Below are 27,045 nucleotides of genomic sequence, written 5' to 3'. Positions count from 1 at the left end.
ATTCATACAAACTAAGCCAAAATCTGGCATATAGTCCTGTAGTCCCAAACAGCTAGAGAGCCATTGCTTAAGTAATAGTTTATAAATCACTATGAAAAACCTGTGGCTCCCCAGTTTTAGAAGCCCCTCATTTCCCAGGCCAACACCAACTTCACACAGAAAATGTATTGCTTTCTGCTCCCAACTTTGCAAAGGCTAGTAGCAGCAATGTGCCTGGGGGAAGGCAAGCGGTATTGTATGCAGAACAATGAATCCAGGGACTGCATCCACTAGAAGGATAAAGTTGGGTACACACTACAGAATTTTCCACCAACTTTTTATTCCGATCGCTTTTACATGCTAGCGATGGTCCGATCGCTCAGTCCGTTGACTGCATACACACTAGCCATGTTTAGGACGATAAAGGGAAGTGCAGACGTCCCATTGGTGACTTTTTACAGCTATGTTGTCGTGAGAAATGACTTTAATTTCGTACTCACTGTTGTGGATCGGTCGGAAGTTTATACACACAACGAAAACGAGATTGGAACGAAAATATTAAACGGTACGACCAACCAAATGAGGAGACAATCGTCCATTTGGGCAGACTTTCGACCATCGTGTCACTACACACACTGACCTGACTTTTGAACGAGCGGTCGTATGTCTGCTGATTGAGCCGATTATTGGATGAAAATCGTGTAGTGTGTACCTAGCTTTAGTATTTACGCCTCCTACAGTGATTACTGACTTCTGATTATTGAGATCACACTGCAGGCTAAAGCCAGTGATTGCTGGAGTGAAAAGCAATATAGACCTCTCTGTCTGTAATAGTAAAGAAGACTGTAGTGACGTTGAGATATATTGCTGCACATTATTCAGAGGTCGGTTTAGAACTAACTCCAGTAAGTTAAATAAATTGTTACTTTTATTTTACAAAAAAAAAGAAAATTGTGTCTACGCACAGATTGAGAGAAAGAGAGAAACACAGAAAGGGAATGATCACATAATAAATATTTACTTATAGAGAGGTTGCAGTCTCTCTCCTTCTCCTTCTAAGTCCCAGCAAGTCCCACATTCTTCCCAGCTACTGGTCAGTTAGCCAAGCAGTGAATGACCAGAAACATCTCTTTTTAATGTATTATACTTGGAGCTTATTTTTTCTCAAACAATTGGCACTTGGTTCTCTTTCTTATTAGCTAATAGCCCTATCTATAGATTACAGATGATAATGTTTTATTTAGATAAAGTGTGCAATCAAGCTCCTGTCAAACAGCTCTTCAATCCTAACTGTCCTGCCATTGTTATTCAATGGAACTACAAACACCAGCATTCCCTGGCAGCCATGGCACTCTAGTGCCACAGAAGAAGAAAATCCTTTCTTTAAAATAAATATTCCCCCAATCCCTTCTTCACCACTTTGCTAATCACCTTAATCCGAAGGGATCGTCAGTTTTCTTACTTGTATTTCAAAAGTAATAAACAAAAAGCATATTAACAACTCTGAACTGCTACTTGCTGAGCCCGGACACTAATGACTGGCCAGGAGGCTTGTTCGCTATTAACCAATCATCCAGAATGGGAGAAAGTTGCTGTGATTGGCTAGTTGCAGCTAGACCCCATATGGGGACTGAATGAACATCATTGTAGTAAATTATCATCATCATCTATTTATTTAGATATGTTTTTGGAGTGTGGGAGGAAACCCACACAAACACAGGGAGAACATACAAACTCCACACAGATACGGCCATGGTCAGGAATCGAACTCATGACCCCAGTGCTGTGAGGCAGAAGTGCTAACCACTAAGCCACTGTGATGCCCACAAAATATTATTTTACACTGCAAAAAGTCAGTGCTGATTATCGTCATTACCAGCACGTATCTTTGCACCAGGGGTTGAGCACCCTCAAGAGATACACCAGCTGACAGGTCTACCTGCGGATGTATCTACCTCTGATTTAGTCACAACTATGAGAACATGCCCATACTATACTAGGCCTACGCTTACCCCTTCCCTTTCATGTTCCACATCTCTAAGTATAAGGTGTAATAAATATAAGACGTGGTCAAATCTGCATGCACAGTAAGTAAATGCATATTTTACACACAAAACAATTACTTACATTTAACACTACATGAGGACCTGTATAGTATTCTCAAGTGTAGTATGTATAAGACAGAAGACGCTGCATGAACATAGTTTATTTAGATACAATTTCTCTTGCACTCTACAGTTTCTTATAAACTGAGTGGTTAAAAGCCACTTTCAGTAATGAGATTTTTCTCATTTTATCAAAAACAGATGTTTGACTGCAGAAGGAGGGAGATTGAACTTCAATGGTTTAGGAAGTTAGAATATTTACTTCAGCTAAAATAGTATATATTACACTCACATTGAAAAGAAGCATCTATCTATGGTATGAAACATTAGTAAAGTAGATATTAAAGGGCTTATGCTGAGTTGGGCATGCACCTGTTTCCTTAACATAACATATGAAATTCTACACTGTGTATGGCCACAATAAAATGTCATTGAGAACAGAAGCAGCCCCTAGTTAGCCGCTTCTGATTGTTTGATTGTGAATTCACCTCTGACGCTGACAGGCTCTTTCTTTGTTCATATATATTACATTATGTTGTGGCAGTATTTTAGAATTAACTTTTTACTACTTTTTATCAAAATAACAATAACAACAATGCAAAGTACATTAAATGTTATTATAATGGGTAGTATTCAACATGTGGCATGGGAAGTAGCAGTATAAAGCTGGGTACACACTACACTGTTTTCGTCCAATAATCGGCTCAAACAGCCAACATACGACCGCTCGTTCAATACATGAGAAGGAAAATTACACATGCTGTATTATAGAGTTTTTTATTTACTTTAACCAAAATTAACAACAAAAAGTGTTTTTCACTTATCAAAACAAATGTTAATAAACTTCTCTTGATCTGGTTGGGTGTTAGTGTATCTGAGAACAACTGCATGAACCTGACGCATAGGTGACTGGTGCTGAGCTGGATACACCTTGAGATGCCTGTGAGCACATGAGCCTAAATACTCTATTTTGTAATTGGGGCTTTTTAGAGCCTATTTTTTATGCAAACTCATCCAACTCAGCATATGCCAAAGAGTTACAAAATGGTCCTATTTGCTGAGCGGTCTTCTTTCTATTTGTGCTTGGTCTAAAAGATTGCTCCTGGGTAACTCTTCCAAAGTATTTTCTGGCAGTCTAAAGCCTAAATTCACCAAGAGTTTCAACTGAGTTGCTTCATCCTCAGCTATGTTTGCTATATTAACAAATCCATGATTGTATGTCTGTTTTTCATGTGTGAGTGCAATACCCATTACTTTACCTTAAATAAATGTGTTCATTTACTAAATCGTTGGAGTAAATAAAACACTACATTAAAGACATATTTAAAAACACTAAAGAAAAACCTTAAATAAAAAAGGAAGTTACATTTATAAAATCTTTTGTATACTTTCCTGTGAGCACTGATATGCTTCAGATACATAGGAACAGATACCAACAGGTAAATGTATTAACATGCGGGTTTTTCAACACCCGCGAGTTCAGCGTCTTCGGCGATTAAATTTAAAGCGGTGCTGCATTGTAAAGGGAACAATGCTGAACTCGCGGGTGTTGAAGAACCCGCATGTTAATACATTTACCTCCAAATGTTATGCACCATTTTCTACACTATGGGCCTGATTCATTATGGAAAGGAAGCAAAAAAAAAAGGAGTCCATGTTAGAGTGCAAGGGGGCCAAATAAGTTTATTATTTTACACACAAGATAAATACCGGCTGTTTTTTCATGTAGCACACAAATACTTGTGAACTTTATTTTTGCTATTGAAATTTAAAGGTGATCTAGCACATGCCCTACCCCAACTATAAACCTGTCCCCACATTTTAAATTTGCCTCCACTGCAAGATGGTTTTGTCAATGTGAAAAGTTACTTTTTTTTACTTTACTTTCCTTAATAAATCAGGCCCAATATCTCAAAGAATCTGAAACGAAATATTTTATTCTTGGTGCAAACAAAAAGAAACTCATTTAAAAGGATAAAAAAAGAAAAAAAAACTATTCATAATATTGCCTGTTTACACAGTTTAACAAATCTGTATTAGACATTTTATTGTCTAAAAGCTATCAAAATAACAATAACAACAATGCAAAGTACATTAAATGTTATTATAATGGCTAGTATTCAACATGTGGTATGGGAAGTAGCAGCGTAAAGCTGGGTACACACTACACTGTTTTTGTCCAATAATCAGCTCAAACAGCCGACATACGACCGCTCGTTCAAAAGTCGGGTCAGTGTGTGCAGTGACACGATGGTCGAAAGTCTGCCCAAATGGACGATTATCGCCTCATTTGGTTGGTCGTACCGTTTAATATTTTCGTTCCAATCTCCTTTCCGCTGTGTAGTGTGTATAAACTTCTGACCGATCCACAACAGGGAGTACGAAATTACTCACGACAACATGGCTGTAAAAAGTCGCTAAAGGAATGTCCGCTCTTCCCTTTATCGTCCTAAACAAGGCTAGTGTGTATGCAGTCCATGGACAGAGCGATCGGACCATCGATCGCATGTAAAATCACTCGGCATAAAAAGTTGGTCGAAATTTCTGTAGTGTGTACCTAGCTTAACAAAGATATAGGTAACAATAGTAAATAGTCATAGCATTATTGTTATGTATAGTAAATAAGAGGAAAATGACCTCTACACAAAAAAAGGGCTTTATCCCTTTTTGTTCTTCAAAATGGTGACTGATTAATTAACTCAAATAAAACCAGAATGATGCTTATTTCTAATTTGTAATCTTCTGTTTATAGAGATTTTGGCAAAATATCTTAAATCCACTAGTTAACATAAAATAGTTTAACAACTATCCACACTTTACAAATGAATAACTAAATCAATAATAAAATAAATAATTAAATACAAAATAGAGCTTACCTGCCGACACCACAGTTTTCGAAAAATTTGCAGATATGCTAGAATCATCAGGCACAATGGAACCATGTACGTTATGAAGAAGAAACATATGTGATATACTTTAGAGTAAAGTTCACCTAAAATAAAAACATAAATATTCTAAGCAATTATAATGGATATAGAAAAATTTAATAGACAAATACATCTTAATAGGGAACTTCAACAATAAAGTTTTGGGTAAAACAACTAGCTGCTGCTACCACTTATTTCATACTGTTTTACAAACATATACTCCCACATACATAAATGAAGCAAAAAACAATACATAAAGAAAAAAGTGTTAAAGATAAAGGCTGCAGAATGCAACTTGACAACTGGATTCATGTAGAAGGTAATAGAAACTGAAGGCTGAATCTAAGCTTGAGGGATATTAAAATCTGAGGCTGGATCTGTGAACTGTAGTGGTACTCTGGAGTTAATAATTTGACTAAGGGACACGCCCATCTGATGTCACAGAGGAGCAATTGTCAGAAGTGATATATTGGATGGCCGGAGAGTAAACAGCCTCTTGACTTCTGGACGTTGGTGGATAAGTATCACTGTACTCTCTGCTTATCCCCTAGTGCATTTGTTCATTGGTGTTTCTCCTTTCATTCTCTTGCTATTTCTTTGCCTGTCTTTTCTCTCTATTTTCCCTGTATGTTTTCTCTGTTAGTGTTTTTTGTGCAGCGTTTCAGTCCCCCCCTCCTTATTATTGTTTGCAGGGGTATACAGCCTTTAACCTCCCCCTGCTTTTTTCTTTCTTTTTCGTGTCCCCCCTTTTTTTCCTTTCTCCTCTGGTACCACTCGTTTCTCCCCCCTCTCCCCCTTCTCTTTTTCATCCACTTTCTTACCTCCTGTTTTTTCACCTCCTCTATTCTTGATTCTCCATGGTATGGAGCTCCCGTCCAGGTCCCCCTCTTTCCCCCTGTCCGGTTCTGGCTCCCGCCCCTTTGAGCCTAGGGTGCCCCGTTCTCCCTCTGAGAAGGTGAGCTGGCGCACACCTCCCTCCAGTTGCGCGGCACCGGGCCGATCGAGTAGTAACCTTCCGCCACGAGCCGTGACGGAAGGTTACTACTCGATTGGGCCTGGTGCCGCGCACCTGGAAGTGACGGATGTCACTTCCATTCTCCCAGCCATTATTTTCTCGAATCCCCAAGCAGTGAGCAGGCTCAGGGAGTGTCAGGGGGGGTCGCAGCAAGGCCGCTCGTTTATCAGGGGCTTTAGAGCTGTAGGGGGGTGGTTCCCCCCACCGCGAACCGGGATAGTAAGTCCCGGGGTCGTGCTGATGGGGAGGAGTTGGCAGGGCAGCACAGGTGTTGCCAGTGGCGGATTGTCACAAGCGTAGGTTTATTTCTTGCGGCTCTATGTCTCAGGCTTCTCTTAGTAACACGTCTGTAACCAGCAGATTATGGAACTTCGGTATCAGACGAATCTCAAGGTCGTTGAATCATGAGCAGCATTCCTCGCCACAATCGATTTGGAAGGTCAGTTTGTCGGCTCTGAGGGCGGTTCTGTTTTCCAAGGTGAGATGAATATGTATGATTTGCCTGATGTTCAGCCTTTGTTGTCGGACTGTTATAGCTCTAGTATTGCATCTTCTGACTCCAGGGACTGCCCCCAGCAACTAGTTAAGTTCCTGCGGAAGCATTTTGTGCCCCGTGAAGGCGATAATGCCTGACGACGGGAAGGTCTGGGCGTTACGGGGACTCCCGTATCTCTGGGGGAAAAAAAGTGCGCTGCGCTAGCAAGCCATTTTTCAGGGGGTCAGGATTTCTGTCTGGGACAAAATTGATAAAGGCAGGTACATAGACATATTTGCTGTTTCCAAACAGGACAAGAAAGTAGTGGGTGCTGCAATGTCACACGGGAGTGGGGGAGAAGCTAGCTATAGGTCTCATAAGAACTGGCTTACTGGCATTTATCTCTTTGTCGCCTGTTATGTAGAGACCCGCCCACAGCAGTGGATGGACATGTTGAAGTACTTGCACATGGTGCATGAGATGTACACATCAGCCCACCCTGGGGTTTGGCTGGCCTATGATGTGGTGTTTTGGGAAAAGTACGATGGTCACGCCAGCCTTATGCTGGGATTTTGGAACGTGGAAACTTGGTTTAAGGTGCCCCAGGATGGTTGGGGGGTGAGGCAGGGGTAGCGCGCCCTTTCTCAGCAAGGGTCGCTATTGCCCTTTCAACCAAGCAAGTTGCCCGCACGAACCAGTATGTAAGTTCTCCCACACTTGCCTTCGATGTGGGGGAAGTTATCCAGTCATGCGACAAGCAGGACAGAAAGGGAGGAGCAGGTAGCCAGACCCTCACTGGCGCTGCGGAAGGTAGGATCGCCGATTAATGTGGTTAGCCTGAGCTGATGGCTTAGTCGCTACCCACGCAAGTATGAAGCAGAATTTTTGATGGAGGTATTTCTTCATGGGTTTCGAGTGCCTAACGAAGGATCAGTTCAGTCGGCTAGGGTAGGGAACTTGAAATCTGCCAGTTTGTTCCCTGAGGAGTTGGTGGCTAAAGTCAGCAAAGAAGTTGCGCTTGGCCGCTTGTGCGGACCTTTCCGGAACCCACCTTACCGGGACTTCGTGGTCTCCCTGGTAAAGGTGGTTCGAAAGAAGGCTGCCGGGAAGTTTAGACTGTTCCAGCACCGCTCATTCCCCCATGGTTCTTCGGTGAATGATGTGATCCCGGAGAGATTTTGCAGGGTCATGTCCTTCAAAGCCGCCCTGGACATGGTACGTGGGTTTGGAAAAGGAGCATTACTTGGAAAGGTCGACGTTGAGTTGGCTTTTCGTTTTCTGCCACTTCACCCTGACTCGTTTCCCTTCATGGGTTTCAGGCTGGATGATGGCTATTATGTAGATAGATGCCTTCCCATGGGATGCGCGGTTTCCTGCGCATTCTTTGAGTGTTTTAGTTGTTTCCTACATTGGTGTGTCTGCACTGGCACAGACCATCAGGGCATCGCCCATTACTTGGGTGTTTTCCTAGTGGTTGGGCCCGGTGGAGCGACTACCTGTAAGGAGCTGTTGTTCTTGGCAAGGGCAGTTTTCCATTCATTGGTCATTCCAGTTGCAGGGGAGAAAACGGAAGGTCTGTCAACGCGGTTGTCGTACTTGGGCATTGAGATAGATATGGTCTTGGGCCTTTGTTGGGTACCGCTGGACAAAGTGTAAAAATTGCATAGTGCGATAAGCGAGGTGCTAAGGCCGGGAGGAGTGACGTTGCGGCAGACCCAATCTTTGTTGGGGCATTCAATTTCGCTTGCTGGGTGATCCCCATGGGGCGGGTATTTTGTCGGAAGCTGGAGCTAGCTGCCCTGGCACAGGGTTTCAGCTGCTTATGCTTTTGGAAGCAGGGCACAAAGGGATTTCTCAATTTTTCCCTCTAAAAAGTGGGCCTGATTGGCACCTAGCACCACAAGGTTTTATAGTTTTACCTTCGCTTGTGCTTCTGCCACCAGCTTTGTTTTCCTTCTTCCCTTTTGTGAGAATATACACCTCTATTTTGATTGGCTGCTGATAACGATGGAAATGGGTGTTCTTTCTTGAATCTCTAGGCTATGCTCTGGCACCTTTTTTTCTTTTTCCTTTTCCATTCACGTTCATTTGAAATGTGCTTGCTTGTTATGTATGCTAATGTTTATATTGCTTTTTGCTGCCTCTTACAGACCACAATACCCCGCGGTAGATCTGGATGCTTGGACACTCGTATGTTCATTGGGCTGCATTAAACATGACAGCAAGGGACATATCCTCTCTTCCAGGGTCGGTAGTGGTCCAGTGGATAGGTCAGAGGGTTTATGGTGGCCCGGTTTTATGAAACTCTTGGTAGATGAGGTAGCAAAATGAGGGGTGCCCCATGTATTGGTATTTCAATTGGGGGGGAATGATTTGGGCTTGGGAAAATCTGTGGATCTTATTTTCTCGATTCGGTCTGAACTAGTCTGGATTCGTGCTTCCTGGCCTGACCTGATCATATGCTGGTCTGATATAGTGCCTAGGATGAGCTGGCGTTTTTTCTTGTGATGACCGGGTGGCAGATGAGGTCCGGAAGAAGATTAACTCGGTGATAGCCCTGTTCACTCGCTCATTAGGGGTTTGTGGATTGAGCACCCGCTTATTCATTTTCAGAATCTCCTTCTTTATAGGCCAGATGGTGTTCATGTGAGCGACGAAGGCCTGTTTTTGTTCATAGGAGATATTTATAAGGGTGTAGCAAAGGTATTGTAAGTAAGGTGGCAGGCCTCGGGTCTAAAGATCAAGGCGTGGCCAGAAAACGCTGTGCAGACGATGGCCAGTGGTGAGGGCACACACTTAACCCAGCTGTCGTTGATGGAATCGGCTATAGTCTCTGTCCAAGTACCACCCGGGAGGGTCGGCTTGTAGCTGCTCCCGTTAGCCCAGAAGGGGGGGCGGGTTCTGTAGTGCCCGGGGCAGCTGCCCCATTTAAGGTAGTTATGTGCGCCTGGGGTGTATTGGTTGTCCCCCATTTGCGGATGTCCCATGGTAAATGCTGGGGCATCCTGGTTTGCCTGGCGGATGTCAAACTGATGCATGCTTCCTGATGGGACTTCATATTGAACATATACATGTGCATATACTGCACTGTGTTTTGTCCATCTGTACGGCAAGTATCGTATAGCCATACAGAACATATATACCGATATCCAAATGGAAAAGGTTCTTGAGATCCGATTGTACTAATATGGGCATACATAAGTTTTGTCCGATTTCTTTAAACACAAATTGCGTTCACACTGAATTTGAACATGAATGGGGCCCTTAATGCCTAACACTGACATGCAGTTAGGCTGGGATCACTTTGATATTTTGTTCATGCTTCTTTTCTTGTAGAGTGTCTCCACCAGACAACTTGATGTTGATTCCTTTACAGAACCCGGAGGCTCTCCTTTCTTTTGTTCTATCGCACTAGCAGCTGTCCCTTTAGGCATTACTGTTTGCCTCGCTCCTTTTTCTTTGTTAGCAGGTTTGTAATGTAGGCGACAATGACTCAGAGCACCCCAGTTATAAGATCTGTGTCTGTTATGATTGGCCGTGTTCTCAGATAATTTTCCTAACTTGCTGAGGTCACATAAACTTGTCTGGTTATATGAGCTTAGCCAGTTGTGCATTTCGTGACTGTACGGGCTTTGGGCATATTAGGAAACCTATGTATCCTCTTGTACTGAAAAGTCTCCAGCTGACCATTGTAACAGAAACCCTTTCTGCCTCCGCTCCTTGTCCCTGTTGGATAGAAGGAGTGGCACTCTGTGCCAAGAGATTAATACTATAGATATTATATATTAGACACCTAAGTTTATACTGATTGTTTTATTATTTGCTTGTGTTACAGCATGCTTATGGATATTTAATATGTGATGTTATTGTTTTGAATCTTTCTCCCCCAATCCTTCCTCTATTAATTTACAGATATGCTAGAATCACCTCCACCCTCCAAGCCCCTCTTCCCTCTCCCTCAACATTTCTCCTTTCCCTCTCGCTTCCTCTCAAAAGGTTAGGCTGCATATTCTGCAGCTATTCCCACAGAGTGGAGGGTTACATATACATATCTTTAAAAATTGCTATTTGGCTGCGCAACTCACCCAATGTGTTCAGTGGAACACACCTTGATTTTCTAAGGTATGGCCACCTACTGAAACAGAGACTATGAATAAGGCAATGCTCTCCTGCTACCTCTGTCTCCCATGACATCATCATCCCGACTGGCGAAAATATACCCACTAGTAGCGTTATCTTTGGTAGTGTGGGATTGTGCGAAAAAACTTTTTTTCTCTAGCTCCAGCTCCCTCCCCTATGATCCCAATTTTTATTAATTCAGACTTTCAGGCTTAACTAGATCTTTCAGTCTTTTAATCTTGGCTGACAAACAGCGTCAGATTTTTAAATGAACTAACATGTTACCACTTTAACACTATTTTACAACCTTCATGCTCAGTTGAACATCTGTCATGTAACTTGCTATCAATTTTTACACTTAAGCCCCTTACAATGTTTGAGTCGGCATCATATGTTAAGTTTACAAATCCTGATTCACTGGATTATGTTCCAGTCAGGCTCCAGAGTAATTTCCCTGATGTATGGAATAAATGCTGGACAGGCTACATGACACCTGGATGCTCCCTCTGGGAGTGCATAAAAGACTTAATCTACAAAATCCTCCAAATTAATGTTCTGCTCACCGCCAAATTGTACATACTGCCACTCAGGCCTATGGAAGCTGATAAGTCATATTATAACTGCAGTTACTTGCCAAATAGCAACCCTGACTACATTCATCAATAGAATTTGGCACACTCACTTTAACTCACTTTAAGAATCGCTTACCTTACTCAACGTAATTAAGACTTGCGAAACCTCAATGAGCGAAGTGTGTTGAGCATCCTTCTGGACTATCTGTTCCCCCTACTTCTTTCAACTCGTTCTCATCCTGCTCTACACTTATCTTCATCTCCTATATATAAAATCGCCATGTTGACGGACCCCTCAGGTTTATGAGACAGTGTGCTATGAACTCTGTTCATTGCTAATGCTATGATTAATTTTTCTTTGGCACGGCATTTGACTAGTGTCACTATTTTATCATTTAACTTTATAATTTTGAGGTTAATTATACAGAATAGCAGCACAGATTATTGCAGAAGATTAATGTGCTGATCTGGAGGGAATCAATGACATGCCCATTGATTATGTCATTATATAAGTGAGGACATGGCTGCACGCGTCAGGCACACTGCCATGATGTGAAGGATTTTGAGGCAAATAGGAATCGATAGATAACATATTCAGTAAAACTGTGTCTATGAAAGTACTCCATACCCCTGCATAATTACACATATTCCCTGCAGGTATATTTAATTCTTCTGCATCACACAGTGATATAGCTCACAATAATTGCAATACGTTAGTAGGATCTGTTGGTGTCCTATTGTATAAAATATGCAGTTATGTTAAATTATATTTATTAGAACTGTTGGGCTCCTGCAATGCATTGTAGAATACAAGTGAAGTTGCTATCACTGCAGAGAAAAAGAGTTAAATAAAAATATTTTTTATATCCTCAACAAATAGATAGGCTCATCATCAAAACTGAAGACAGAAAGACAATGAAGTCACCAGGCCACAATATTCTCTACAAAATGCAGAGATTCACAGTAGTTAATTAATAACTTTTGCTTCATGGATGGAATCATACACGTACTCTGACCCATTAGAGATTAATGTTGCATATTCAGTATATGGGCCAAAAGTCTATGTCCAACATTTTTATTATATTGTATTATTTTTAGCAGTTTCAGATTGCCACATCATTACTTAAATCAACTATACAATTTTACAAACTGCAGGTGGAAGAGAAAAGACATTGACTTTGCCACTGGACTGAGAAAATATGTCATATACACTGAACTATGACTGCAGTAGAGTTTAGGTATTCTGATGTTTTGTGGGATCATTAGTGCATGTAGTATGAAAATGATACTAGCATTGATTTTTTATTGTTCATAGTTTTAGCTTATAATGAATAAAATATTATCTTATTATTATTTAACATAAATGTAGATATTTTCCCATAAAATTATTTATTAATAGTATTATTAGTCTAGTGAATGCTATCCATTTGAAATGCACTAAACCAGGTTAGATGCATTTGCTGTATTCTCTGTCTTATGTGCTTTGGCACTCAGTGCTGGCCTTCCATTAGGCAGCTTTAAGCAGCTGCCTAGGGCTTTAGGCTTCTGGCTCCAGGCGGCACCACAGAGGCGAGGTACAAATATTAATAATAGCTCTGAATTAGACATTATTTTTCTGCTTAATGCTAGCAGCGGCTGTGGGCATAATTAACCTGACATCCAATGCCACTAGCGCCGCACATCTTATGAATTAACTATGGTTGAGTCGACTGTAATTGAGAAATTCCTTGACTCATTACTGGTGAGCCTAGCAGCGAGGGGACCACATCTTCACTCCTGGCCAGCTATTCTCTGCCAGAGGCAGAATGATCTTAAGTCTTACTGGGAGTTTTCCCCGTAGGTTGGCCAATCATGGCGCCACAAAAGGTGTTTTTTATGCTTCTCTCTTCCCCCGGCACCCGCACCCCCCCTCCCTTGAGGTATTCTACTCTGCTCCTGTCAACAGACACGCCCTGTGTGCTGTCTGCCTGCCATAAAGGCTCCACAATTGCAATAGCTTCAGTGGTTCATTCTCCTTTGAAAGACCTGTTGTATTCCAGCCAGCCCCCCAGCACAGACAGAGGCTGAGGAATGCTATGCAGCTACTCCCTAAAGTCAATATTTTAACATTACTATTGACATATGCCAATTAGTATAGCTGTTAGAGCACACTGAGTTCACCTTTTATACATCCTGGCACAATAGTTGTAACACTGAGGTGTCTGTAATATTAATCAATATACCTTAAGTTCAGTCACTATCTGGATAATATCCAATTTTGGACAGTAGCTTAATCATTTATTCACACCATCAGGAAGAAAATTGATGGTATGAGGTATTGTGCTCATAATAATTTTATGGTTTTATCATAGTATTACTATGTATTGATAGATATATATGTTTTGAATGATTATTAAACTGCTTGATTTTGTCAGTGTATTTTGGCTAGGGATTCAAGTTCTCATATCTAGTGGTCCATGGGTATTTTTTTTCACACCCTACAGGTTTATACTCTACATTATACCTTGTCCCCATACACGAGCTATATTGCTATAGTGTGGGGGTGATGATTGTGGGATTGCTGTGGTGCTGGTGATATAGCCGTAATTTTGGGGTGGGGCTGATGGCAGTGCTGTAGTGTGGGGCTAGCGCTGGTGGTATTCCTGCAGTGTGGAGGTTTTGCTGGTAGTATTACTGTAGTGTGAAGGTAGTGATGGTGGTATTGCTGTAGTATGGGGTGGCGCTGGTAGCAGTGCTGTAGGATGGGGCTAGCGCTGGTGGTATTGCTGCAGTGTGAAGGTTTTGCTGGTGGTATTGCTGTAGTATGGGGATGATGCTGGTGGTATATCTGTAGTGTGGAAGTGATGCTGGTGGTTTTGCTGTAGTGTGGGATTGCTGTAACTGGGGTGTTTATTTATGTAATCGGGGAGCTAATAATGTAATGTTGAAATTAATTACTGATGTAATGAGGAAGCTAATAATGTAATGCTAGGAATAGACCTATTTTTTAAATGTGAAATTCTATTGATTTAATGTTTGAGCTGGTTGTGGAGATTAGAGTGTTTATTAGCTGCTCAGCTTTCTGGGAGGTGAATAATCATTATCTATCTCTTTTCAAAACAGTAACCCAACAAAGCTACAAAAAAAGGTAGGAACTCTCTTGATTGTGGTGGGGCAGGGGTTTAGGGGCGGTAGGCTGAAGCTTTGCCTATGGTGCCCAGAAACCTTGCACCGAACCTGTTGACACTATTGATACTTACCACATTCAAGTCCACTAATAGTCAGAGAACAAATTGTCTTATGTCAAAGACATAGCACTTGGCTTTAGAATTGTCTCACATGGTTCATTAACTTATGTTTGGCCAGTATTATAGAACAGTTGTCAATTTAACTACAGATTTCATATAATGCACAGAAAAATGTTACACATTATCAAAAGAAAAATTGCTTTATGTATGTTATGTAGAATGTTGGGTGTTATATATTCTCTATTGTTTTACATAAAGTTTTGTAGTAACTTTTCATAGTGAAGGACTTTAATTAAATAGTTAAATATGACAATAAACAGGATCTTTTGTTAACAATACATATTATAACATGTAAAGTATTCAGATGTATGTATAGAAATACAGCACTAATATTATCAATGGCAAGTAATGCACGTTAACACATTACAATTACAGCAGCTCAAACTATTAATAAAACTTTTAGCTTATATCCTCATTTACTTCTGCCCATATTCAAATTCTCTACCATACCCTTAAATTTACAAAGTACTTTTTAAGATCACACTACATGGGTTCTGGTAACTTTGGTAACTTGTCATCTGCAGATTTTGACCCACACTTTGATTCCTTTCCATGAGTATAGTCTTTAATGTCAAGTGTAGATGTATAGCTGTCAGTCAGCCTTCACATCGACTTTTGAAAACTTTTCAAGAGAAACAGGTGTGTCTCCATTTAGGAATATATGACATTTATTTACCAATCATGTGCCTCTCCTCTTTGGACACTAAATGTATCATGCGATTGGACTTCTCTGGCCAGCTCACTCACATAATTATTGTGGAAGGTATTATAGCTGTCAGTCTGAGACCAATAGTTCCAAAAACAAAGGCAGTTTGTTACTAAAGCTTCCTGAACCTTTATTCTCTTAACGGCCAACAATTAGGCCTTCATCTTATTGACATTAATGGCTCTTATGTGAGATGAATCATCGGTGAATCATTCTGAACATTGAAGGTGCAAAATCACATTTTTTTAATATTCCTCTTTCAAACTTTTACCTTTTCAGGTAGCATTATGTGATGCATCTATCTCAACATGTTACTACTTATGTTGTCTTGTGGTTTGTTTCCAACTAACGACTTGAAGACTTTGAAAGGTTTTCTTCTCCATCATAGATCATTTGTGTAGCAAAACAATCATGTAGCAATATCTTTGTCTAATTTAATGCAACTGAGCATTGCCTCATGTCTGTATGACTCTTTTGTTATGGAATACACATGGGGGTAAATGTATCAAGGTGCGATTTTGCAAATCCAGCGATTTTCTCGGGAGAGTTGAAATTCGCCGATGTATGAAGCTGAGATTTCATGCAAAATCCCCAGAGTTGTGCTTCTGTCAAAATCGCTATTTGCAAAATCGCCAGAGATCAAACTCCCGACTGTTTGCCACTGCAGCTATACAAGTCTCCAATGTATGAAGCTGTGAGTAAGCAAACTCAGGAGACTTTGCTTGAAAACACGCTTGATAGCAGCGTGTTGTATAAACACATCACTGTTACACTGCCCTGGCAGCGTAAAAATGGTAAATAACAGATAAAAGTTTTTTAAAAAAAAAACGTGGGGTCCCCCCTCTATTCCAGCTTAACCCTAGTGCTGCCTGACTACTGCTGGTTGCGTGAAAATCAGGGAAAAAATTTGCGTGGGGTCCCCCCGATTTTCACTTAACCAGCACTAGGCAAACCAGCCAGGGTTGGCGGCACTATAGCAGGGGGACACGCGGCAGGGGGCCCCCTGCCATAATGACTAACCAACCCTAGACTGTTCAGCCCTGGGCTGGATTCGCTAAGGAGTGGGGTCCGCCGAAAAAAACTTGCGGACCCCCCCCCCCCCCTAGACACCCCCAGCCCAGTGCTGATAGCACTAGGGCTCTTCCTACTACCCCTGGGCTGTGGGTAGTAGGGTAATACCACCAATAAAGTGTAAAAATAACAAACGGACGCCATTTTCATTTGTGGAACTACAAGTCCCAGCCAGCCAGGTTGCCCTAAATAGTGTGGGAATGCTGTTGCTTGTATAACTACAAGCACCAGCATACCCACGGCAGCCAGGGCATGTTGGCACTTGGAGAATGACAAGTGCCAACATGCCCTGACATCCCTGGCTGGCTGGGACCTGTAGTTCCAAAAAAAAAAAATGTTAAAAAAACCACAACACCCTTGTAAACACCACATACATTTAATAAAAATAAAAAACCCACAATAAACACAGTAACCACCCTCATTTACACCACATATATTTATTAAAAATAATAAACCCCAAATACTCACCAAAGATGTCTTCTTTCTGTATCAAATTGTCCGGCTTGCCCGAGTCCCACATTATTTGTACAATCCAAAAGTTTTTGCTTGAAAAATCTCTTCTGACCTTCGCCCAGGAGGGGCCGCTTGTTGATTGTAGTCTTCTTTGCTTCGGCCAGGAGGGCCCCATATTTGTACATCCCACGAATCTTTAGTGTTGCTTGCAGAAAAACAAAAAAAGCTGGAGCCGCCGCAAACACCTCCTACCTAGTAGGAGGTCCGTTACGCAATGAACGTACGTTCATTGCGCAAGGTCTATGTACTGTATTAAGTGATTTTCCCACGCTATTGGGGAAATCACCTAATACTGTAAATAGAGCTTACGCAAGTAGCGTAGTTCATTGCGCATGTGCTACACTTTCATCTATTCTTTACCATTTTTACAGCTGCCGGAGCTCCGGCAGCTGTATGACAGGCAGTGTAACAGTGATGTGTTTACAACTCGCTGCTACAACACAGGAGAATTAGCTAAACACGGGAGTGTTTACATTGCAGCAAATCGCCAGAGATGACCAGCGATTTTGAAGATCAGGGTCAAAATCGCAGCTTGATACATTTCTGTTTTTTTTGCCTAAAATCGCGTGTTAACACCCGCGATTTGCCGCGATTTTAACAGGCTGTCAAAATCGGACCTTGATACATTTACCCCATGATCTTTTTTTCTGCTCCCCATACTTCAACATTCTTTACAGATTTCTTTCAATGATTGGCAAAGTCATTGAAACAAGGGAGTGCATTTATACAATTTATTTAATTTACTGTCCATTTTACTACACAAAACTGTGACAAACCATCACACAAAAAGATAGACCAGCAGCATTCCAATGTCTGCATATACTACCTATGTTATCGTTTGCACACAAAGGGGGGTATTCAATTGTTAGCGAGTTTGTAAGTTCGAGCGCGTTAAGTTTATTTTTTTTTTCTTATTTTACCGAAAACGGTCTTATCGCGCTCCAAACGTTTGTCAATGTTAAAGTATAGGCTGGATGCGAACCCTCAGCGGAAAAAGCTATTCAATTGTCTTTTAACGCTGTGTGTGAAACAGGCAAATCTGCTATTTCCTCTTGCACCTCCTTGGTCTGCTCAAAGAAAAAAAAAATTTAAGTTAAGAAAAATATAAATTAAACTGAAAAAATAGATGTAAAAGTTCATTAAAATAACATGAAAACTGAAAAGTAAAATTTTTTTAAAAAATAACAGTGTAATAATTAATAATTTTTTCAAAGTTCCCCCTTTAAAAAAATCCATTAGTGGTGCATGTATTTAAACTTTATTAATTTTTTTTAGGGGGGGGGGTGGTTGTGCCTGACCTCAGTCAGCTCTCAAAATTGTGAAAAGTAGCATGTTATTTATTTATTTTTTAAAACCAAAAGCGTTTGCTCCCCACTCTATTTAGTCTTAAACCTAGTGCTGGCAGGCTATTGCTGTGTGTGTTTAAATCTTTGAATTTTTTTGCGTAGGGTTCCCCCTATTTTAATTGAACCAGCACTAGGCAAACCAGCCGGGGTGATAGGCACTATAGCAGGGGGGGGAAACGCAGTTTGGGTCCCACGGCCATAATGACTAAACACCCACAGACTGTTCAGCGCTGGCCTGGATTCCCTAGGGAGTGTGGTCCGCTGAAAAATGTAAGCGGGCCACCCCCCTAGGGACACCCAGCCCAGTGCCGATAGCACTAGGGCTCTTCCTACTACCCCTGGGCTGTGGGTAGTAGGGTAATAAATGGGGATTTTGTATGGAAAAAAACCCAAAAAAAACACTTGTAGAACCACAAGTGCTAACATGCTCTTACAGCCACGGCTGGCTGTGATCTGTAGTTCCACAAAGCAAAATGTTAAATAAAAGTACAACACCCTCATTCCAACCACAAATCTTTATTAAAAATACTAAAACCCCAATAAATACAGTAAACACCCTCATGTACACCATAGATTTTTATTAAAAACAAAAAAAAACAAAATACTCACCATGGACGAAATCCTCAGTTTTCTGATGCTTTACCCACACACACTCATTTACGCAAAGTCCCACAAATATTTGTACCTTCCAAATGTCCTTGCTTGGCCAGTGTTCAAGAAATGTTTGTAAATGGATTTTTTTTTTCCTGCTTGTAAAATCTTTAAATTTGCTCTCCAGGTAGGAGGGGGGGGGGGCATTGTTGCTTCCAGTGCTGGGGCCCTTCTTGATTGCAGTGTGGGGGCCCAATCTCCTTTGCAGTGCTGGGGCCCTTCTTGATTGCAGTGTGGGGGCCCATTCTCTTGTGCAGTGCTGGGGCACTTCTTGATTGCAGTTTAGGGGCCCAATCTCCTTTGCAGTGCTGGGGCCCTTCTTGATTGCAGTGTAGGGGCCCAAGCTCATTTGTAGTGCTGGGGCCCTTCTTGATTGCATTAATTTGCATTAATTTTTTATACTAAAATGACTGCCTTAACCACTCCTCATTTCAAACTCGCTAGGACCAATAATAGAGCGCGAGGGGGTGGATGCAATGTTAACAATTGAATTGAGCGGGTTTTTTTTAACCCGTCTCGCTAACAATTGAATATGCCCCAAAATGTGGATTCATAATAACCAACAGCAATATAGATTCAGAAGGACAGTAGCATCTAAATTGAATCAGGGGGCAAAAAGGTATTTATTGCATTAAACAACAAGCAATGTTTCAGTCAACAGGCCTTTGTGAAACCATTATGTTGCCTGTTATTGATTCAATAAAACATGTTTGCAACTTGATTCAATTTGGATGCTGCTGTTGCTTTTTACACCAAATATGACAAGAGTCTTGCGCCAAGCAGAAAATAAGAATTTGTCATCAAAGCAATTCAAATGAACAAATCTACTTTTGTATTATCCCACCTTTATGGCCCTAAACATACATAGATACTCCCACTGATATGCAAAAAATAAACACAGGGTACAAAAGAAAATCCTACCCTAAGCTTTGCTACTTATTGCAATGTAAATTCTTACCAACAGAGGTCTGGCTTGATTGTGTTGCTCCCAGAATAGAAGCAAGGTCTGGTAATGAAAGTTTACCAAATACAGTTTTGTTGCAGCATTTCCCTTCTCTTCCATTTGGCTAAGATCGGGTGTAGATGCCACAGTGGGGCTCAAAGGCGCCCTCTGTAGGCAAAGGTCTGTCACCTTAAACTTTGGCCAAGAGGCCGTTTCTTGAAACCTGAAGTGCTATGTGCCCCGGGTGTGGCCTTAGGCCAAAGTGGCTGAAAATGCTCTTGGTGGCAGGGGACACCTGTACGGCACTTTACACTAGCAGTTTTAATTCAGAAAGCACTATTTTTCCTTTAGGTGGTAGTCACGTTTGCAACAACTAGAATCCCAACAACACTTACAGCGGCACTGAAATTCCGAATGCTGTAATTGACACCGGCACTCAATTCAGACTTGGTTAAAAACGGTAAACAATTCTAGCATTACAAGATACCTACAGTGAGAATTATGTCACTTAGAAGTGCGTCTGTTAAATTTATGCTATTAAAGGGGCAATGCGAGGACCCAGAGGGTGTCTAGTAGGCAACCCTTCCTAAAACACATTACACACCAGCCGGGTCCTCAGATTGCCTCCTTAATAGCATAAATTTAACAGTCATGCTCCTAAGTGACGTGAATCTCACTGTAGCTATGTTGTAATGCCGGAATTATTGGCAGTCAGTTTTTAAGTCGGAATTGAGTGCAGGTCTCAAATACAGCATTCAGAATTTCAGTGCCGCTGTAAGTGCTGTCAGGATTCTCTTCGTCGCAAACTCCTACCCAACTCGTTCCTTTGCCCTAGACTTTTGGCCAGGGCAAGGACAATTTTTATATGTCTGGCTGAGAGTCTGGGGCCTTAATTGGCACTATTTATAGAACACTAGTACATTGTTCACGTTTTTTCCATGCTATTTTGTGAACATTAGCACTGTTTAGTACGTTTTTTTTTCTTTGCGTCTGTAATATCTTGTTTTATGGGGTTTGTGAATAGACTTTTATGGGCGACCCTCTCCCCAAGTTGGAGAAAGCTTCGGCCTACCTGCAGCATGGGCAGATATGTCCACTGCCCATTGTGCATTGTCATCAGGGAAATATCTCAGCATATCGTTTGGGACTGCACCTACACTTGGAGACAGAGTGTCCAGGAATTGCCTTCCATATCACTCAGTACTTTATGGGATATTTCCTGGCACCCATACTAATGGGCACTTTATGGTTTGCCAGGCGTCGCCTCTTTTTGAAAAGGGAAAAGATGTCTATCCAGGAATGTCACAGGCTGATTTACAGCCTGCTAAAAGACTATTCCATCATGGACCGTCCTGAAGAAGAAGAGGACTGAAAAACCCACCTTCAAACCCTTCTCCCTATATGTGTCTGTTTTTCAAAAAAGCCTTAGGTCTGTAACTTTCTCTCTCTTACCACCTCCTTTCCATCCGCCATCAGACTGCTTGAAGTTTGTTTATTGTCTTGACGTAATTATGCACCCACCCCTTAAATATGTCTATCAAGAAGCGCAGTACACCATGATTGTAATGTCTGTTTTACGGAATTTTTATGTAAAATAGTTACATTTTTAAAACAAAAAATTAATTGCAGAATGTTATTTTGAAAACTAAAGAGATGTTACATCAGTGCTATGTGTGTGTTTATGTGTTCATTTCACTAGTAAGAAATATTTATTTGTCTGATATGTAGTATTTATTTTTATAATCTATTAGTTCATAATCCATTTATAGCTGGCAAATTGGAATTTTCATCCCTACTCACATATATTACATAATGAAAGACCGTGGTATTGATTTGAATCAAAATAACACAATGATATATTAATTAGTTGAATAATTTTGCTGATCACTCACCTTCCCAGCGCTCATCACAAACAGTGAATAAAATTGTTTTGTTGGCTAAATCTGGAAACACACTTTTACACTCCATGACAATCGCTTGGGGTATCATTATAACGCAGGACACAATCCAAATAATTACAATGCTGTTTCTTGCTCTCTTGGCAGTACTTTTAAACATTAATGGATGGCAAATTGCATACCATCTATCCAAGGCTATGCAACTGAGAGTTAGTACAGAAACAGAAACTGACACAGTCTAAAAAAAAAAGAAAGAAAAAGGTAATTTATCACTAAAGCACTTAATAATTTTGTGTGATAGCATTCAATATTGTATTCATGTTAAACAGACACACTATTATCATGAATTTATTTTATTATATTGTATACATGGGAATCTTTTTCCATAATATATAATAATGATTTTGTTACATACATTATTACTGTAAGGTAATCTGTGTATATAGGGTTACTGTCTAGAAAAAACTAAACATTGCATTACATGGGCAAGAGCTTTCCTTCTTTATTCTTATACCACTGATAATTTGCAGCACTCCATTTTAAGCTATCATTAAACAAACATGTTAAAGTGTGACGAGTGAGTGTAACAAGCATTTTGATTTGTATGATTGACTGACATATTGTATAAATCAAATGTCACTCATCATTCTGACTTCTTGGCTGTGTGGGTGGGAAAATTGATCTGTTCTGTTATTGGCTGGAGAAACAAAGGTCTGTTTGTAAATCACATATGTGGATATTAATCACTGTTAATATAAATAGGAGATTATTCTGTTAGGATGTGAATGAGGAAATATTACATCACTTGTAAAAGAATAGGGTTAACAATTTATTGAATGACTAATATTCACTTAGTACTTATCACTTCTAATATTTATCATATAGCATTTCCCATACTCATCATTATCACTGATGTATAATGCTGAGAAATGATGTCACACTCTAATGTGCCATGAAAGCAGAATGCAAATTAAATTTACATTATCATAGATTCTTTAAACTTTTTCATACTGAATGTTATTTTGTAATAGGTAAAATTATAAAACGTTTCGTAAATTTAGTACAATAATTCCATTAGAAGAGGTAGTAAAAGTATACATACATTATCAAACAACTTAATTTATATTTTTTTTTATCTAAATGACAATGACCTTTAGCAAAGTCATCACTAATTCACTCCATTCAGGATACCAGTTTGGTATGTTTTTATCTCACGCAGTAAATGCCATGTGTGGCAGGAAAAGATGGACCTTTGTCTCTACAGCTACTTTTATTAGCATCACATATCAGATGTAGAGAAACTGGAAAAAAATACTGAGATCTTTCTTTATGAATTTTTGATGAATCATGCCACAAATATGGGCCTTTGCTCCCTAATTTTAGTATCTGTAATTCCAACTCAACACTAGTTCCCAGATTATTCTCCATTCCATCTAAGTACTGTCAGATTGCAGATCTCGGTTGGAAGATCCATTTATTCCTAAACTGAAATCACGTCACCTGCAACCAACTTTGTGTTCTTTTCTAATTAGTAACAAACAGCTTTTTCTCAAGTACAATATTTAATGATCAGAGCCGTAACTAGGCAGGTGCGTGTGGTGCTGTCGCCCAGGATGCAGTGCCAGGGGGCGCAGCGGCCGCCCGTACCTGCCTCTGTGATGAGACTGAAAAACAGTGAAAGTAACAGACCTCAGAATCAGACTGCTGGCCACCCGGCGCATCCAAGATCGCGGACGGCACCTTGCTCCTCCTACCTTCTATCTCTTACCTCTGTCCCTGCAGCGTCTGATGTCATGACGCTGCTAGGGAGCAGAGAAGTGCTTCAGGTGCCCAAAGCAATGACTGGGCTGGACTTTTAGAAATAGTATGAATTAGAGATGAGCGCACTCGGATTTCTGAAATCCGAGCCCACCCGAACGTTGCCGATCCGAGTCGGATCCGAGACAGATCCGGGTATTGGCGCCAAATTCAAATCTGAAACTGAGGCTCTGACTCATAATCCCATTGTCGGATCTCGCGATACTCGGATCCTATAAATTCCCCGCTAGTCGCCGCCATCTTCACTCGGGCATTGATCAGGGTAGAGGGCGGGTGTGTTAGGTGGTCCTCTGTCCTGGTAGATCTCGTGCTGTGCTGTTTAGTTCTGTGCTGTGCTGTGCTGTGCTGTGCTGTGCTGTGCTGTGTTCTGCAGTATCAGTCCAGTGGTGCTGTGTGCTGTGCTCTGTCCTTCTGAGGTCAGTGGTGCTGCTGGGTCCTGTGCTGTGTCCTGTTCAGTCCAGTGGTGCTGTGTCCTGTGCTCTGTGCTTCTAAGGGCATAGTTATTTCCCCAATATTCCCCTGTGTTTAAAAAAATAAAAAAAAGTTATTTAAAAAAATACCAAAAACTAATTTAATTTTTTTTAATTACCACAAAATTTGCACAACCAATCCTGCAGTATAAGCCCATTGGTACTGCAATATTACCAAGTTCACACATTCAGCAGTAAAAGTCCAGTGGTACTGCAATATTACAAAGTTCACACATTCTGCAGTATCAGTCCAGTGGTGCTGTGTCCTGTGCTCTGTCCTGCTGAGTTCCGTAGTGCTGCTGGGTCCTGTGCCGTGTCCTGTTCAGTCCAGTGGTGCTGTGTCCTGTGCTCTGTGCTTCTAAGGGCATAGTTATTTCCCCATTATTCCCAAGTTTTTAAAAAATAAAAAAAAAAGTAAAAAAAAATAAAAAATTAAAAATAAAAAAAAAAATATATAATTATAACCAAATTTGCAAAACCAATCCAGCAGTATAAGTCCATTGGTACTGCAATATTACAAAGTTCACACATTCAGCAGTAAAAGTCCAGTGGTTCTGCAATATTACAAAGTTCACACATTCTGCAGTATCAGTCCAGTGGTGCTGTGTCCTGTGCTCTGTCCTGCTGAGTTCAGTAGTGCTGCTGGGTCCTGTTCAGTCCAGTGGTGCTGTGTCCTGTGCTCTGTGCTTCTAAGGGCATAGTTATTTCCCCATTATTCCCAAGTTTTTAAAAAATAAAAAAAAAGTTATAAAAAAAATTAAAATAAAAAATTAAAAAAAAAAATAATTATAACCAAATTTGCAAAGCCAATCCAGCAGTATATAAGCCCATTGGTACTGCAATATTACCAAGTTCACACATTCAGCAGTAAAAGTCCAGTGGTACTGCTATTACAAAGTTCACTGATTCAGCAGTATAAGTTCAGTGCTACTCTCCTGTACCGCATATAATTTTTAAAGGCTTTGCCGAGTGTGTGTGGCTTAGGGGTACGCTCTCTTGTGCTACATATAATGGAAAACCAAAATTTGGAGGATAAAGTAGGGAAAGATCAAGACCCACTTCCTCCTAATGCTGAAGCTGCTGCCACTAGTCATGACATAGACGATGAAATGCCATCAACGTCGTCTGGCAAGCCCGATGTCCAATCTCCTAGTACAGGGCATGTAAAATCCAAAAAGCCCAAGTTCTCAAAAAATAGCAAAAAGAGAAACTTAAAATCATCTGAGGAGAAACGTAAAGTTGGCAATATGCCATTTACGACACGTAGTGGCAAGGAACGGCTTAGGCCCTGGCCCGTGTTCATGACTAGTGGTCCAGCTTCACCCAAGGATCTAAGCCCACCTCCCCCCCCCTACAAAAAATTTAAGAGAGTTATGCTGTCAGCAACAACAACAAAACAGCAAAGAACTCTGCCTTCTAAACAGATGACATCACAAATCCCCAAGGCGAGTCAAAGGGTGTTGTTGGTTGTGAACCCTGACCTTCCCATCACTGTACGGGAAGAGGTGACTCCATCCAGCATTTGCAGCACGCCCTCTGCATATGCTGGAAGGATCACCCACAGTCCAGTTACAGATTTGGCTAATGAAGGTGTGAATGTTGTACACTGGGAGGAGGATATTGATGTAGCTGGCGCTGAGGAGGATGTTGATGATTATGATGCAGACAGATACCAAATTGCCTTTCTCAATTTCTATTTATATTCTAGATTATATAACGGCTGAGAAGTTTCCTGTTTTACTCCTAGTGGAGAGGGGATCTGATGCAGACAGATACCAAACTGCCTTTGTCCATTTCTTTGTATATTTGAATTTCTAGTTCTACAGTCTATGCAGGCTGCTTTATTTATATTCAACTACAAGTGTAGGGCGGGAGGGGGGGGGGCATAGATAGCCACCAAAGTAACGTGGTCCATTTAATTTCACTTTCTAGCTCAACAGTCTGTGCAGCCTGCTTTTTTTATCTTCAAAGTATTTATATTTACAAGCCTTGCAATCTAAATTAACTAGAGGTAGTGACGTGGTAGAACTCCAAAAGGCAGTTTGGAAGCCCCTGTACAAACTGGCTCTATTTTTTAACTGAGTTGTCCCCCCTCCAGTGTGTACTCGGAAAGAGTTTTTAGTGCAGCGGGGAACCTGGTCAGTGAGCGGCGAAGGAGGTTGCTTCCTCACAACGTAGAAAAAATGATGTTTATAAAAATGAATAATCAATTCCTCAATGAAGTACAGCACTGCCCTCCAGACAGTACAGAGGGACTGTGGTTGTGGAGTCCAGCGGGGACGAATTGATAATGTGTGAGGAGGAGGAAGTACACACTGTAGGGAGAGAGGAATCAGAGGTTGAGGATGAGGACGACATCTTTCCTCAGTAGAGCCTGTTTAGTTTGTACAGGGAGAGATGAATTGTTTTATTGGTGTGGGGGCCCAAACAAACCAATCATTTCAGCCACAGTTGTTTGGTAGGCCCTGTCGCTGAAATGATTGGTTTGTTAAAGTGTGCATGTCCTATTTCAACAACATAAGGGTGGGTGGGAGGGCCCAAGGACAATTCCATCTTGCAACTTTTTTTTTGGCATTATGTGACCATTCAACAGTCGTTTGCCATGTTCAAAAAGTAAAAGAAAATGCCAACAAATTCAATAAATTAAATCAAAAGTTAAATGCCCTGTCATTATTTAAAACAAGAGGTTTTGACGTGCTAGAATTAGTGTAGTGTTAAGATGTTATAAACACTACACTTGGAAATTGGAGGAGGTATTGTGGCCCTGGTATCAAATTGGGTCCCGGGGCCACCCCACTACGCAGTCCATATACTTGTTTGGTGGAATTCAGACCAGTTGAGGGTGTATTTATTTTATTGTGGCCCCGGTATCAAATTGGGTACCGGGGCCACCCCACTACGCAGTCCATATACTTGTTTGGTGGAATTCAGACCAGTTGAGGGTGTATTTATTTTATTGTGGCCCCGGTATCAAATTGGGTACCGGGGCCACCCCACTACGCAGTCCAGATACTTGTTTGGTGGAATTCAGACCAGTTGAGGGTTTTATTATTATATTGTGGGGACCACTCTATCTATACCACACTACAACTCTATACCACTCTATTTAATACTTTAATTCTATTTAATACTTTAATTCTATTACTAATT

General features: G+C 41.0%; 1 protein-coding gene across 1 annotated transcript in view; it reads right to left on the bottom strand.

Annotated features, from left to right (window-relative positions):
• The window catches only part of HCRTR2 (hypocretin receptor 2), a 104,054-nt gene that overhangs the window by 13,310 nt on the left and 63,699 nt on the right, over positions 1-27,045 (bottom strand). The window contains exons 3-4 of the mRNA XM_075200604.1: positions 21,602-21,845; positions 4,961-5,076 (exon numbers count right to left, since the gene is read on the bottom strand). Of these exons, the coding sequence (XP_075056705.1) occupies positions 4,961-5,076; positions 21,602-21,845 (360 nt within the window). The remainder of the gene's footprint in view (positions 1-4,960; positions 5,077-21,601; positions 21,846-27,045) is intronic.

Source organism: Mixophyes fleayi, chromosome 3 (assembly GCF_038048845.1).
Source record: "Mixophyes fleayi isolate aMixFle1 chromosome 3, aMixFle1.hap1, whole genome shotgun sequence".
NCBI lineage: Eukaryota > Metazoa > Chordata > Amphibia > Anura > Limnodynastidae > Mixophyes > Mixophyes fleayi.
Note: the sequence above shows the minus strand (reverse complement) of the source record. Positions and strands in the feature narration are given on the sequence as shown.